Below are 15,922 nucleotides of genomic sequence, written 5' to 3'. Positions count from 1 at the left end.
GCAGCATCCTTTTGGCGTTCTGAAAACAAAACCCCCATGTGAATGTGGGTGACACATGGATTGTGTGAAATTTTGTCTTTTGCTAGAAGAACTGTGTTCCTTATTATCTCATAATTCTGGTATTAACTACTCTGATATCTCTCTCCGTGTTTTGCATATGTTATAATGATCTCTGAAACATGTCCTCTTGCTTCTGAGAATAACTTTGCTTTTTTTATTTTTTGTGGTGGGTGATGCACCTGGGATATTTGGGCTTATTTTGCCTCTATTACACTAACTGTTGCCTTGAGAACAAACTTAAAAGTACTGACTATCTTTTAGTAGCTGACAATACTGGCAGTCATCTCAAAATGACATGTCTTTGTAGCTGCCCTTGTCATTGTACTTTGAGAATAGAAAGTTTAGGTCCCTTTCAAGTGCCATCTCCACCATTTTGTAACCCACATTTGACGTTTTATGTAACCATAGTAAGGTCTCATTTTTTCATCTGAAGAATTCCAGCTTGACTTTTAAAGAGGTGAAATTCAGTCATGTAAGCAGCTGTGCAGAGCTAAGTGAATGTTAAAGGGTAACTTCTGTATTTTTCAACCTGGGCCCTGTTTCCCTGTGTTTTTGTGTCCAAGTGGCTGATGTTAACAACATTTTTTGAAATGAGTCCAATATTGAGCGAGAGGGCAGCAGCCATGTAACACCTGCATAGTGACCTACATATAGTGAACCAGTATGCATGCTGTCACGATCCCTGCCTTCTCCTCCCTCCAGTATTTTTCCACTCACTCTCCCTCTGCTCACTCTACCTGCTGGCCACACCCACCTACTCTGCCTGCTCTGCTCTCTCACCTCACAGCTGCAGCTCATCAGTAATCAACCCAGGATATAAGCCTCCTCCACACACACACTCATCGCCAGATTGTTCTTCAGTGACATGCAAGACTTTCCAGCGTTTTCCTGTCTGATCTTCCAAAGCCGACCCTGCCTGTCCCCGACCTGCTCTCTTCGCCTGATCCCCGGAAAACCTACCTGCCTTCTGTCCCAGACCACGTGTTCTGATTCGGCGTTCCTGATCTGCTCCGCTGGTAAAGACTTCTCCGCCTGGCTCCGACGATTCTGCTGTTTAATCCCCACTGGTACCGCTGCATTCTCGGACTGCTCCTCTGGCTTCGAAACCTCCGCCTGTCCCCGACCACTCTTCCGCCATCTCCTCGACGGTACCTCCACACGTGCTGTCAAGCCGTCGGACAACGGGGTTTCCTCCTCACCCACGCCGAGTGCAGAAAGCTTCGTCTCTTCGCATCGTTCGCCCTCCATAGACTTTGTTTGGGGTTCCGACCCGAAGAACGAACTTTGTGCCGAACTGCTTCTCCTTGCTGCCTGTTTGATTTGTGCTGGGTTTAATAAACGTCATTACCAACTACTCCAGTTTACCGGTGTACTGCATCTGGGTCCACACAGCACCCGTTACACATGCCTCATTTTACACTGAGGAAAAGTCCAACATGGGCTAAAATGTTTGCACTTTTTGCAACCTTGTGCATTTTTTTACTGTCTGTACAGCCCTGACACTAGTAAAATTGAGATATTTTAAAACTAGACTTTAAATCTAGAATCTAGTCTGAATCTTATTTTATTCTGCATGCAAGTCTTCATTTTCTATATCTATATTTAAATTTTTAATTTAATTTTTAAGAAAAATTTAATTAAAACTTAAGTATAAGTTTTACCCTATTGAAGACCAAAGTTTTAGACACCACAAAACTATGTTCTTTGTACTCCAACACAACAAACAATTCATAGCACTGTGCTCAATAATTTGCAATTCCAGTCACATCTTGCGAGTTCTCAGAGCGAGACTGAGACACGATTACAAACAGGCTGCATAAAGCTAGAATTAAAGAGACACTGGCAAAAGGGGAAAAAAAGCTTTTAATGGACATGCACTCACGGTGCACAATTGCCTCTTCTGTTTACATTGTGGCCACTTGTTTACATTGTGGTTACAGTGTGGCTGCCCTCTCTCTCAATTGACCAATTTTAAATTTCAAAAATGTCAGTCACCTAGACTCAAAAACATAGAAAAATAAGGTCCAGGTTGAAAAATGCCAATGTTACATTTCAATAAAGAAAAAAATTTACAAGATCAGTCGTATGTTTCTGCAGATATTCAAGTACATGTTGTAAGAAATTCTGAAAGCACTGTAAAAGCAGTTTTTGTGCACTCCGTGTGTATGTGCACGCATGTTTGCAATATTGTGTTACTATGTGTGTTTTGCACATGATCATGATTGCAGGGCTGCAGTCAGGCCAAAACAGATGTTAGGTATTAATGAGCTATGTCCCAAGCCTGCATAGATGCTGTGTTTGTGCATAGGTTTATATTTGTGTGTTTGCATGGGTTCCATCTGTTCCTCCACATTAACTATTCACCAATATTAATCTGAAGACACTTTACACGTAGAGCAGCATGAATGTAATTTAACTAACAGTTATGTCTGTCTGAACAGCATAATCCTTCCATAATCAAGCTCTTTGTTTTTTGTTTTTTTACCTCCTTATGCCACTGTTTTCACATCCCTACCTGCTCTCCTGCCAATCCTTCCTTCTGCTCCTATAGCTCCCTTCGGTCTGTGCAGATTTTTGATTAAGGCTGATTTCATTTCACACATGGCTAATTTTTGCAACAACAATGCCAAAAAGTTCTATTAAACTAAATCATTTTGTAACATTTTGTCATTATTTGGTTTGATTAGATTTTTTTTTTAATGAAATCACTTTAATCTCTTAGCCCTTTCAAACCTGAGCCAATTGTTTTAATTTTTCTCAAAAAAATGTGGAGAAGGCAACAAGCAAATTGACGAGAAATGGTTCAAAAACTACTTAAAAACAATCAAGATTTTTTTTAAAAAAGTTTTTTTTTCTGTACCATAATTTTGAATATAATATAATCATAAATTCATAATTATAAATTTTGTTTTCAGTACATTTTCCCTATTTTTTGATAATTATCTATTAATCCTGCCCTCTTTTTAAAAGCTATTCTTTAGGCAATTTTCTTGTCACCTCACTACTACTACTACTAATGCCTTATAATTTGTGGGACATTTCTTGCCAAGTTGGTCATTGCCTTTTATTTCGTGTTTCAGGCAGAAATCAAACCTATTTGCTCAGGTTTCCAGGGGTTAAATATCTTATGAAAGGCATCTGAATGTAGTTTAATATTTTAAGACAATCCTCTGTGTTTAAGGGACCGCATGACTCCGTAACGAAGGGAAAACAGGCCACATATTTAACCAAAAATATGTGCAAGTGCCTTCCCTCCACCTCCCGTCATCCCTCCTTCCCTCTTCCCCTCCAGTTCAATGACAAGGCCACGTATGCTGCATGCTTCGAGAACCTGGTGCAGGCCAACGTGCGCAACAAGAGGATGCTGAAAGATGCTGTGCAGAGCATTACAGCCAAGGGTACCACCAACTACAGAGGCGGCTTCGAGCTGGCCTTCGAGCAGCTTGCACAGGTAAAGTGTCAGCGTGGGCGTGCGTGGGGGAATATTTGTGTGGTATCTGGCTAACATAAGGGTGTAGGAGTGTGGTGGTGTGTTTGGTGTTTGGTAGAAGGGATGGCAACATTGAGGACGTCACTGACAGTCTGTTGTGTTTGATTATTGTAGCCAACGATGTAGAGATAGTTAGGGGTTTCTATTGATGGTCTGCTGAAACAGAAAAAGGCCAGAGGAGCACAGAGGAAGCAAGTCCAATCCTTTGTTTTGCTTTGTCTTTATTCAAAATTATTAGCTGTTTAGGTTGATAACCCTTAAAAAAACACATACCCAAAAAAGACTGTTTTAATACTATGGTATAGGACATTTTTATGCTGGAATGAATCATTTGTATAAATGTATTTATTTATTGGATTTGTTTTTTCACTAATAAATCAAAATCCATTGTAAATGCTTCACAAATGATACATTATATTTAAATCTAAAAACCACAGTTTAGCTAATCTTTAAAAAATCATTCCTGTTTTTATTTAAATCTATAACATAAAGCTTTAGTTTAAACAAAAGCTTATATACCGTCAAACCAAAGACACCCAGTCAAATAATATTAAACACATTCTTTTAACACGAACCTTTAAACATGTCATTTAAAATGTTGTTAAAATGACAAGTTTTTTTACAAGTACTATTTAAACAAAGCAAGAGTGTGTTTAAGCAGACCAGCATGAAATGTGAATCCACTTAAAAGTTTAATTTATGTTCATTTTATTTATCATTTTCATGCAATTATGAAAGTAATGATCGAACATACTGTAGGATTCACTGAAGACTCAATCCCAGTGGTGTTCCTGTAAAGAGTGAGTATGTGTCAACCTCTTGTGGTTATTTTTGGACATTGCAGATTTTTGCATGAGTGAAAGCGCTCATGCCTCTCCTGCCATCTTCTGTAACACTGATAAAGCGGCATTAGCCTTGAATTATTTTCTTTTAACTGTCCCTAACGCTAAGAAGGTGTCTCCTAAGGATGTGCTTGAAATACAAAACATCTTGTGCCCTATAGATGAATGTGTCAAGAGCCAACTGTAACAAAATTATCATGCTGTTCACTGATGGAGGAGAAGAGAGGGCAGAAGAGATCTTTGAGAAATACAACCCGAAGCAAGCGGTAGGACTGAAAACACAAGATGTTTAGAGAGTAAAATACAGCAGTATTTGCTTTTCAGCATATTCAGTTTTTTGACTACATATTTTTCTTTTCCATGCAGGTGCGCATCTTTACATTTTCAGTCGGTCAACACAACTACGACAAAGGACCAATACAGTGGATGGCCTGTGCTAATAAAGGTACAAGGTTTGCATTCGACATACAACTCGTATGATGAGGACAGAGGAAATCATTTAGAGGGCCCAACTATGACACAAATGTAAAAAAAAGAATTTTAAAGATCAAAGAAAGAAAATCAGAAAATCAAGTCATTCATGTACTCAGGCAATTTATTTACATTGAAAGTACCAAAAAATTGCATTGTGTATTTATTATAAGGTGTGTAAGTATATATTTTTTCAATTAGATAGTATGCCTGTATCTCAGTATTTAGCAAACTAAATAAAATTTGTATTTTAGAGTGTAGATTATTATTCAAAGCATAAACTTTGTTAGAAAAGTATGCAGTCAAAACAAACAAAGAACTAACTGAACAACGACGAAGCAACAGATGAAAGAAAACACTGAATTTCTCAACAAAAAAAGGGAGGGACTATGTATGATTGTTAAAACAAAACAAACAAACAGGCAGGTAATTGCATAAAAAGTGAGGGAAAAATTGATCTCTGATGCAATATTTACAGGAAATTATCCTCAAAACTCATTCATTTCAGTGATTGTTAGTAGCTGGGGGTAGTCTTACTTAAATTAATAATGAACTTATATTTTTGTCTCAGGGTACTACTACGAGATCCCATCTATAGGTGCCATCAGGCTCAACACACAGGTAAACTAAAATGCCAACACTACCATGAATACACACAGTGAACCATGAATGGCTGCTGTTGTACTCTTTTGACTCCAGCTCTGACCCTGGCTTACTGAACAAGTGTGTATTCTGCCCTCTTGTGGTGAAATGGCTGATGTGCATGTAGCAAATTAAAAACTGCATCATTCATCTTTGCAGGAGTACCTGGATGTTTTGGGCAGGCCTATGGTGAAGGCTGACAAAAGGGCCAAGCAGGTTCAGTGGACCAACGTCTACCTGGACGCACTGGTATGTCATAACAGACTCACAGCCTGAGCACACTTCAAAATGAGTGTGGGAGATAACGTGGCATTTGTGGTGAAGCTTGAAGCTCTGCAAGACTGAGAAGAAATCTGTTTTCTGTCAGATGAAGTATTCCAGATCAGTCTTGTTTAATTATGCTAAACATTTGCTGTTTGTCATCCTGCTAAACTCAACTTCAACTCTCTTCCAGTGTTTGTGAAAGGACAGATTAACATTATTTCAAAAACGCTGCATCAATCAGTTTTTTTTTTTTTTTTTGTGGTCTGTCAAGATTAACTTTCAGGCGACAGTGTAGATAAGAAACCAGTCTGGTAAACTGAGCCAAATGGTTTGGATATTGTCATCCGTTTACTGATAAGGAGCTGACAACGTTTGTGACCTCCATCAGAAATGTCTCTGCCTTTTGTTACGGTAAACATCTTATTTTTAAAGGAACACTTCACCCCTTAAATGAGCATTTGTATATCAGTTACTCACTCCTTCATATGTTGCATTTATGATGAAAAGTTTGTTTTTCACACATGCCTCAGAGGTAAACGTAGAATCCAAAAACGGAGAAATTCTTGGTGAAGTCATAGGGGTCCACATTTAACAACAGCAATATTACATAAAAAACTGGTCTATAAACTTTCCAATAACTTAACAAATCCTTTATAACAAGAAACTAAATTTAATGTGAATCCATGCTCTTTTCAAAACAAGACGCCATGGACAAATTCAACTGTTAACCTCACTGATTTATGGGATATGCTGGTTTACCAATGCATGAATCTGTTGACTTTGGTATTTTAAAGCTTTTGTTCGGATTCACTAAATTCACACAATAACACAAACAAACTAACCGACAAAGGAGGTGATAGATCAGCATCTGCTATATTGCTGATCTACCAATGAATTTTTCTTTACAAATTCAACACAAGGTCAAGTCAAGTAGAACACATTAAAAACACCAAACATTAAATGAATAAATCAAATAATTTTCAAATTAATTCTGTGTTTCACTGGAATAATAGATATACAAATGGTCGTTAGAAGAGTGAATTATCCCTTTAAACTGTAGCTGTATAATTTTTCTTTTTTTATTTTCTCATGTTTTTCAAAGGAATCAAGCAAAAACAGATAACTCACTATGAAGAACTCTTTGAGTTTATGCTATGAACGTGACTGATTTGCTTACATGGCTAATGTCTATTCAGTATGTTGTATGTTTCCTCTTCCAGGAGCTTGGCCTGGTGATCACTGGCACCCTGCCCGTCTTCAACAAGACCAACACAGGCTCAAAGGTAACACAAAAGCCTACTTTTGGATTCTCATGTCACTCATTCCATGTAGTTTCAGAATTACTAGTTTATTTTAATGACACACTTAATGTAAGTACACCCCTTTTTATATTAAACATGTATTTCCAGATTGCTTCCTGATTCACTCGATTGACTTTTCGACTAAATTTACTTTATGTGACACTTTGACCCCATGGGAGAGTTAAAGCCTGTGGTTTTTGTGACACGCAGTAATATTTACCAGACTAAAAAACAAACAAACAAAGGCACAACATGAATACTCTCAATTATTGTCTCATCCTTCACTTTCATCCTCCTCTTTCTTGTGGCTCTTCCTTTGACGCTGAGGTCCCTAGGAGCGCTCCCACGTGCCTCCACAGGAAGAGATGTCATAAAGCAAAAATCAAAAAACCTGCAGATCACAGAGACAAATGATCCGGTAGCTAAGTGTTTCAAGATGAGTTTACATGTCTACGTCGAAGGACTCGGGGGTTACCTCCACCACGGCTGAAAGCGAAGGCTGGAAATGCCTTGTCAGTGACTCATGGCGGCATTTGGAGCTTTTGGGAATGACACTGTCCAGATTTCTATTGCACCCCATTTCCTTGAAATCATTCAGAGTGCACAGAGGGACTTGACTCATCCAGAAAGAACAACAAGACACATACGAGGGTATTTCTACCATTGACTTCCTCTTCTTTTTTTCCCCATCTTTGGTTTTCTCTCAGAAATCTCAAAACCAGCTCATCTTGGGGGTTATGGCAATTGATGTCTCCCTGGAAGATATCAAGAGACTGACACCTCGCTTTACTGTAAGAGCACACAATAGAAACCATCCGATTTTTACAGTAGATGTCATATTTAATACATTAGTTCCTCCGTGCTTGTTTTCAGATATCTGTCTCTCTGTTTAATTTTTCTTGCAGTTTGGACCAAATGGCTACTACTTTGCCATTGACCCCAATGGATATGTGCTGCTCCACCCTAATCTCCAACCACTGGTAGGCCAAATCACTCAATTATAATTAAGAGAAACCAAACATTTGGGTTTTTTTTTATTTGAGGGACAGTTCTGTCTGGTTGATTTGCAGTATCTGCTCATTAAAAGGATGGTTTGGATTTTTTCGAGTGGGTTTGTATTAAGTACTTATCTATTGTCACTTTATTACCTATAGTAGATGATGGTCAGTGCACCCTCAGTTTGGAGTAGCAGGCTGGGGTATTGCAGTGGAAGATAAGTCCTACTGATGTGCGCCGAGGCAGCAGCAAAATGAATTTAGCCACCTAAAAAAAAATCTATATCACAGGGTTCAGGGTACCACAGTCATGGAAAATCTAGACACAAAATGTCCCTGTTGAAAATTACTTGACAGCAAAGTAGGGCAGTGAAAATTTCCTAAACATAGCGTTCACTTAAACCGATATTGATCTCAGGGAGGTAGCACACTGACTATGCATTATGTACCATACAACATGTACCATTTCAAAATATCTGAATTATCCCTTTGATGTGGGTCAAACTGGCAAATTAAACAACACATTCTTGACTGTCAAAAAATATATAAAGATTGAGCTAAAAATTGAGTTTTAGTAATTCACCACCACGTTATAAAATGCACCACTGCGGAAAGATTGTCTCTTGTCCTGCATTGCAAACGTGATTTTAGCATCAAACTGACACAGCACAGCACCTGTCCTGTAGATACAACATTAGCCTGAATGATTACACTGACCTTGTTTGTATCATTCGACTGACCTTTCAGTTCTTTTCCCCAAATGTCCCAATCATATGGGTCCAGAATGATGTTTGTTGAAACACGGCAAGATGTTTCCCATTGACCTTTGAGATATGTGCTCTTCTTGTAAATAACACATGCACACATTGGTAACAGATGACTACAACATTCGAAAGTCAGTGTCAACAGACAAATTTGTGTATAATTAGTTCTCTGTTCAAAGCCATAAAAAAAAAGCATGTTTCAGAATCTTTTTTGGATACAGAAGATCAATAACTGATGTTTACTGCTTAATTTTTCTCCTTTGTTCTCAAAGCTCAAAGATTAGAAATTATATTATGCGCCACAGACTAATTGCTTGCTTTTTTTATGCAGACTGCCAAGTTCCATGAACCTGTAACGCTGGACTTCCTCGATGCTGAACTGGAGAATGAGATCAAAGTGGAGGTTTGGAAAATAGATTACTCCAAATATTTTGATTCCATGAGCTCATATCACAGACAATAGGGCTGTAATTTCTTAAAGGAGCAGTGTGTATGATTTATTGGGGTCTATTGGCAGAAATGGAATATGATATTAATAACTATCTTTTATACGTGTTAAATCATCTAAGAATGGTTGTGTTTTTGTCACCTTAACATGAGCTATCTACATAGGGAGCAGGTCCTCCTCCACGTAAGTTTGACATATTTCTACAGTAGTCCAGAGCGAACAAACCAAACACTGGCTCTAGAGAGGGCCTTTTGGTACCAAAGGGTCACCATAGGTTCTTCACACCAGTGGTTCCCACCTGGTCCAGCCACAGGGCCCATATTTCCCTTTAGTCATTAGTTCAAGGTCCACACTTTCAATAAATTCCGACATATTTAGTTTTAATTCATAAAATATAAACAAGACTTTGCTATAAAACAAAAAGAAATAGCAGAGAATTTAAAACTATGCGTCACCAAAAGGGAGTGCATGAAAGTTGTGTCTGCACTGCAAAGCAACACAACTGACTTGTTTAACCATCTGATAAAACTCTACAATCTGCAGTGTGATGAATGAAGGCCAAGAAGAATAACATTCCAAACAGTAACTTACGCTTTCTCCATTATTGTCCAGCGTCACCTCAGACATCTGTGACAGCGACGCTGCAGAACATCAATGTACTGTGACTGCTGTAAAAATAAAAATAAAATACAGCGGCAGAAACAGATCCATATGAAATGCACTGAAGTCACATAAGAGAGAACCTTATTTTAATTATTATTTTGATGCAGAGATTAAAACGTAAAAATTTTGCGTAGGATGGAAGTGAAATCTGTGCGTGGTTTATTAAAACTCGAAAGTGCAATAACTTGTTTGTACCTAAAAATAATTCATATTAATGGCCACTAAAAACCAATAGATGTCACTAAATCCTACACACTGCTCATTTAATCTAGTATGATCGACTTTTCCCTTTAAAATTGGTTTATTTATGTCTGATTACTTTGTCAACAGATGAGAAAAAAAATGATTGACGGTCTAACAGGGAATTACACAATATCCACATTGGTGAAATCCCAAGATGAGGTAACTTTCTATTGAAAGGATGTTGGAGTGCATGACAGTTATCAGCACATTTGCATCAAAAATGTAACCTATACTGACCAAACTGTTGCCCTCAAAGCGCTACATTGACTTAGGTCAGAGGATGTACACCTTTGCACCAGTGAAGGGGACAGATTACAGGTAAATATCATATTTTAAATATGAAGTGATAAATCAGTTGCATGTGTTAAGTACTTTTTAGCAAACTTAGGCCCAGAAATAGAGGAACTCCAGATGCATTGCACCGACACATTTTGCAAAATGTTCCTCATAATTGCACAAAACCATTTTGTTCTCTTTGGGAGTGGAGCTGGACTGTGGTCTTTAGTTCAGGACAAAGTCCAGACTCACATTAGAGTGAAGCCATGAGGGCCCATGTTCCTACTTATGTGTGCTATTATGAAAATTCATCCTCTTGCTAAAATATGCTTCGCAGGACTTACTGAAAGATTTGCTATGATGCTTAATGATTTTTTTTCTCAAACGAAAGAGGGAAAACTGCATTGTTTTTGTGTTATTTTGGGAACTGGTTGGTTGCGCAAGATTGTGTGCATGCAGTTAATGCCCTGGGTAATGCAATGTTCTCTTGATTCTACAATGCCGTGAAACAAAAATATGGAATTACAGAAAGTATTGCAACAATTACAAAAAAAATGAAAAATATAATGGCCTAAAACATCACAAACATCATCTGGGATGTTATTCTAGGTTTGTGCTGCATGATAACAAAACACTGCTTCACTGTCTACTGCTAGCTCTCCTAGCAGCACCAAGCTAGCTATTGGTGTCTAATGTTAATGTTATGTATTTTTTGGCGCCATTTAGTCCCATTATTTTTGAGAGAAAGCAGACATCTCTATGGTTGATATCTTCAACTCTCACACAACTCACACCAAAACAATTTAGATGAATAGCACAACATGTAAGAGAAAAATAATGTATTTTTTTAATTTTTAGGTAAACTGTCCCTTTAAATGGTACTATATATAGCATAAAAAGCTCTATGTAAATATACACACTGTTGTGATTTTGTGTGTGTGTGTGTGTGTGTGTGTGTGTGTGTGTGTGTGTGTGTCCTCTCAGTCTGGCCCTGGTCCTTCCTGACTACAGTATGCATTACATAAAGGCCAATATCGCGGACACGATCACCCAGGCAAAATGTAAGTCATCTAACCCAGTTCAATCTCTTGTGCCATTCTTAATTTTTCCACTCTGTAACATTTACCTTTCTATTCATACGGACAGTAGACAAATGTTGCTGGTTGGAAAATGACTGCTAATGTTCTCCAGTGGCATTCTCGCTCTCCATGTGAGGCTGAGAAACAGTCGTGCGGCAGCTTATGGTTACTATCCATCACTTATAGTGCCCCATGCACATATGCATCCATAACCACTTTCATCTACACCACCCCTGCGTGCCCTCGCCTCTTGCGTCGCTATGGCAACGCACACCCACACTTGTGGTGCTGTTCAAAGTGTTTGTCGCCAGACAGCGGGACGAGTGGCTCCAGTGTCCCCTTTCACACATATAGTACTCATCAATTCATTTACAGCTTAGTATCTCTCTTTATGTGTAAATGTGTGTGTTTGTGTGTCTACAAATGGTTGTATATGTGTGTGAGTTAGTGCTCAAGACCGTACAGTGGATCAGAGGTTCCATATGGGTGGTGCTGTCGTCTCACGTCTCTTTTGAGGCCTGTCTGTTCCCACTAGTAAAAGATGTCATTGACTCATAGTGTTACTCAAAGGACAGTTTTATAGTGATTGTGTGTGTGTGTGTGTGTGTGTGTGTGTGTGTGTGTTTGTCTGCAAGATGGAGCTGCTCTTGGTTAGTGTCCATCTGTCTGTCCGTGTACTGTATTTGCTGGTTTGCCTGGCTGCACTCAGTAACCCAGAGTGGACTTTGAGGCACGTTTTGGTAACTTTTTAATGCAGAGTAAATCAGCCTCAACAACTGCATAGCATGCATTTTAAGTTTTATTTCCCACCTTTAGTCAGCGATTGGACAAACTTTATCCCAGAAATCTGTGAAAATCAACTGGCACAGACATTAAGCTCTCTTGACACTGGTAATCCATCACAGCTAACATTTCAGCGCCTTTGTTTTTTCTTGCTGAGTTTCATTAAGTGCAGTTGTGAGCAGGAATCGGTTTGAAAATTCTCCTCTGTGCTGCTTTTTATGGTTGTTCCAGTGTCTGAGATTTAGTTGTTGGCTTGGAAGCTGAAATCACAAGAAACATTGTGAAATAAAGAGATCAGAGGACACAAACATGGATTTTATAAAGAAAAAGATGATATGAATTTGGTCATTTTTGCTCTAAACTTGTTAAACTTTTTGCCGCTGAATCTTGACTTTTACATGAACTCACCAACAGAGAGTGGAAATAACTTACAAATTACCTTCAAGTTCATTTCACACTGATAGCAGACTGGCTGATCAAAATTAAGTATACTGTACACTTTACAATAGTTGGAATTAAAGTTAGAAACATGAAAACCTAGTGATGGGGTCCTCTTTTTTTGAAGGCACTGTGCACGCAGATGCCATTGTCATTTTTGAGGAGATTGCATTGACTTGCATTTAATGAGCTTTACCCTTAACTGTAGCTGTAAAAAGCACAATGCAAACCCCCAACTCTACCGGTAAACTTAAAGGAACACTTTGCCTTCAAAATTATCATTTGCATAACAGTTTTACGTTGATTTTATGAAGTAAACTTTGTTTTTCTTGCATGCCTCCACATTAAACGAAGAATCCAAAAACAGAGCAAATTCTGGATGATATTTTAAAAATGCTAAATCTACATCAAATTTAGAAACTTTCACACAACTTGTGCTGTATAATCTATGTCTCATTTATCGTCATGTACTCAGTGCTTCACAAACAAAGGGTCATCTCCAATGAGGAGATGATAAGTCACACAATAACACCAGCAAACTACCAATCAAGGCCAGCAACTCCTGTGTTCAGCGAGTTAAAGTTATTATTTTTCAATAGAGTCTGGCTTTGAAGATAGCATATTTAACTTTCCCTTTCCATTCAGTCCCCCATTGGTTTGTTTGGGAAGTACTGAGCGTACGATTGAATAAATGACACTTTGGTTATACTGCAAGAGTTATGTGAGACTTTGTAAATGGATGTTTTGATATAATTCTGTTAGACACAGCCCCTTTTGCTCCAATTCTATCAAGATTTTTATCCCAGTTTTTCGATTCTTCATCCACCTTGGAGGCATGCAAGAAAAACATTCAACATTACATGGAGTAAGTAACAGATGGACAAGTCCCTCAAGTTAGAGAGAGGTCTACCTAATGGGACTGCATAAACATATTTCTGTCCCCACAACATCATTAATACACATCACCACACGTCCACACACACAGTACTTCTTACCCCAAATTACCGTAAATACCCTTTGTACCCTTTACTTACTTAAGGTGTTACATACTTTTCTATGCAATATCTTATTCAATGTCCATTTGAATAAAATATTGTGTGTAACCCTGTTGGCTTCTTTCCTTTACTGCTCTCTTTTCCAATTCCCTCTTTTCCTCTCCTCATCTTTTTTTATCCTCCTCCCTCCTCCTGTTCTCCTGCCCTCCTCAACTCCTGACCATTCCTGGTGTGTTGGACCCCCCTGCAGCGTTTTTGGGCAAGTATTCTCCTCCTGTGGTTTAACCCTTGTCTTCTAACATTCACACTACCAGCAGACTTCGGATGTAACTTCACTTTTTACTTGTAATTGGTTTGTCATTTGTGGTGTTGCAAACTCACGAACACAAAAGCATTTTGTTTTCTGTTTTCCTTCATTTGGTGGCTTCTAACTAATAATGACAATTCAATAACACTGAATCAAGCTGGCGGCTGCTCTCAGAAGCAGCGCCTCGCATGCAAAGCGCGCCCACACACAGAGAGTCGCAGATGGTGTGTGTATGTCCGTGTAAGCATGTATGTATTTAACCCCCACCTGTTTCAATGGCCCTCAGATGTGGTTTTGGCACTAACCCGCTGTAGCAGGAACAACAGAGGACAGGATGCTTGCATTATTTAAAGGTGAAGCCATAAAGGAGAAAGCTGTGAGTCTGTACCCACAACATGAGTCGGTGCTTTTGTTTTCTGTAGTTTTCTCCTTTTGACTCACTTTGAGTTTTATAACCTTGTTAAATAACTCCTAATGAAAGACAGGACCCCTCTTAACAAACTAAGCCTCATCTCTTCTGTTGGTCCTTCTGTGTGCTTTGTCATCAGTTTTGTCTTGTCTGTGGTCATTGAATCGAAAATCTCCACAGAACGTCTTTAAGCTCTGTGGTTTCACTGAAACTGAAGCCCCATTTGTATTTCTTTTATACTTTTTTCTGATGGTGAATATAAATGTCAATTCAAAGGGATAGTTTGGATTTTTTGAAGTGGGGTTGTATGGGGTCTTTATTCATTGTCCGTGTGTTACAGAAAGTAGATGTCAGTCAGTAAACGACACTGTCAGTCAGTTCATCTGCTGATAATTTCCTCCATTATTAGATTAATCATTCAGTCTAGTCAAAACATAATTTCATAGAACCCCAAGTGGTGTTTTCAGATTTCATCTTTTGTCCAACCAAATATTTCTAATTTACTATCATGAATAAATGATTAATCAAATATCAGAAAAGTTGGTGAATAGTTATCAGTTAATTAACTTATTATCATCATCTAGGTAAAGCAACTTTTTCTCACTGTAATACAGCTTTGAGGTGAGAAGAGATAACTTTTACTTTTGTTTCCATCTGAACGGGTTTTCTGAAGGAGAGGCAAAGCAGGAAATATGTTCAAATATAGCTTACACATAAACCAGTACTGATTTCTTTAAGGGGGGCTTTTTTAGGTGGCTAAAGTGCATTTTGCTGCCAGCCACGGTCCACAGCAAGGCAGTATTAATTAAAACATTGAGGAATAATTAGAAAAAAAAGAAAACAGGGCAGGCGGGTGTAATAATTATACAAACATGTTTAAAAAATATAGCATAAAGTACCACCAGTCCCAAACTTAGTTTTAAAAATGGCTACATTTGAAGCATATTAAAAGTTTTAACATGGGTCACCACTAACTGAGCAGTCCCTGTAGATCGAAGGGCCCCACCCTCACATCTATACTCAGCAAACATTTTAGAAATTCATGTTTATCTGAAATATCTACAGTACATTGCCTCTGTCTTCCACGTTGGACTCCTGGCTGCTCCAAACTGTGGGCGTACAGACTCACATCGACAGCATGTAATACACTGTCTGCAGTTGAGTCCCCCATACAACCCCTGAACTATCCCTTTAAAAACTCAAGCAAAAAACATGTCCTGTCCCAATTCCCACTTCTATTTTTCATGCAATTATTAAGTCAATGTGGGTTCTTGTCTTGCAAGTTTTAGTATGTGACACTGATTTATACCGAAATCCGTTCACACTTTGGATGGGTCGTAGCTGCATGTCTTAGATATTGCACTGATTCAGTTGTTCAGAAAATAATCACAAAAGTGGCAAGAATGTCATCATCAGTGTGAAAAGCCGTGCGAGAGTGCAGAAAATATAAGC

At 38.5% G+C, this 15,922-nt stretch overlaps 1 protein-coding gene across 3 annotated transcripts in view; it reads left to right on the top strand.

The window, feature by feature from the left end:
• The window catches only part of cacna2d1a (calcium channel, voltage-dependent, alpha 2/delta subunit 1a), a 114,013-nt gene that overhangs the window by 72,222 nt on the left and 25,869 nt on the right, over window positions 1-15,922 (top strand). For 2 of the 3 annotated variants that reach the window (XM_042510981.1, XM_042510980.1), the window contains exons 11-22: window positions 3,353-3,511; window positions 4,554-4,658; window positions 4,759-4,837; window positions 5,435-5,484; window positions 5,665-5,754; window positions 6,990-7,052; window positions 7,778-7,861; window positions 7,976-8,050; window positions 9,161-9,232; window positions 10,271-10,342; window positions 10,440-10,501; window positions 11,444-11,520. In XM_042510981.1, coding sequence (XP_042366915.1) covers window positions 3,353-3,511; window positions 4,554-4,658; window positions 4,759-4,837; window positions 5,435-5,484; window positions 5,665-5,754; window positions 6,990-7,052; window positions 7,778-7,861; window positions 7,976-8,050; window positions 9,161-9,232; window positions 10,271-10,342; window positions 10,440-10,501; window positions 11,444-11,520 — 988 coding nt within the window. Of the gene's footprint in view, window positions 1-3,352; window positions 3,512-4,553; window positions 4,659-4,758; window positions 4,838-5,434; window positions 5,485-5,664; window positions 5,755-6,989; window positions 7,053-7,777; window positions 7,862-7,975; window positions 8,051-9,160; window positions 9,233-10,270; window positions 10,343-10,439; window positions 10,502-11,443; window positions 11,521-14,004; window positions 14,014-15,922 lie in introns of all 3 variants that reach the window. The other variant, XM_042510979.1, reaches the window with a different exon arrangement.

The sequence above is a fragment of the Plectropomus leopardus genome, chromosome 22 (assembly GCF_008729295.1).
Source record: "Plectropomus leopardus isolate mb chromosome 22, YSFRI_Pleo_2.0, whole genome shotgun sequence".
Taxonomy (NCBI): Eukaryota; Metazoa; Chordata; class Actinopteri; order Perciformes; family Serranidae; genus Plectropomus; species Plectropomus leopardus.
This window is presented reverse-complemented; position numbering and strand designations above follow the sequence as displayed.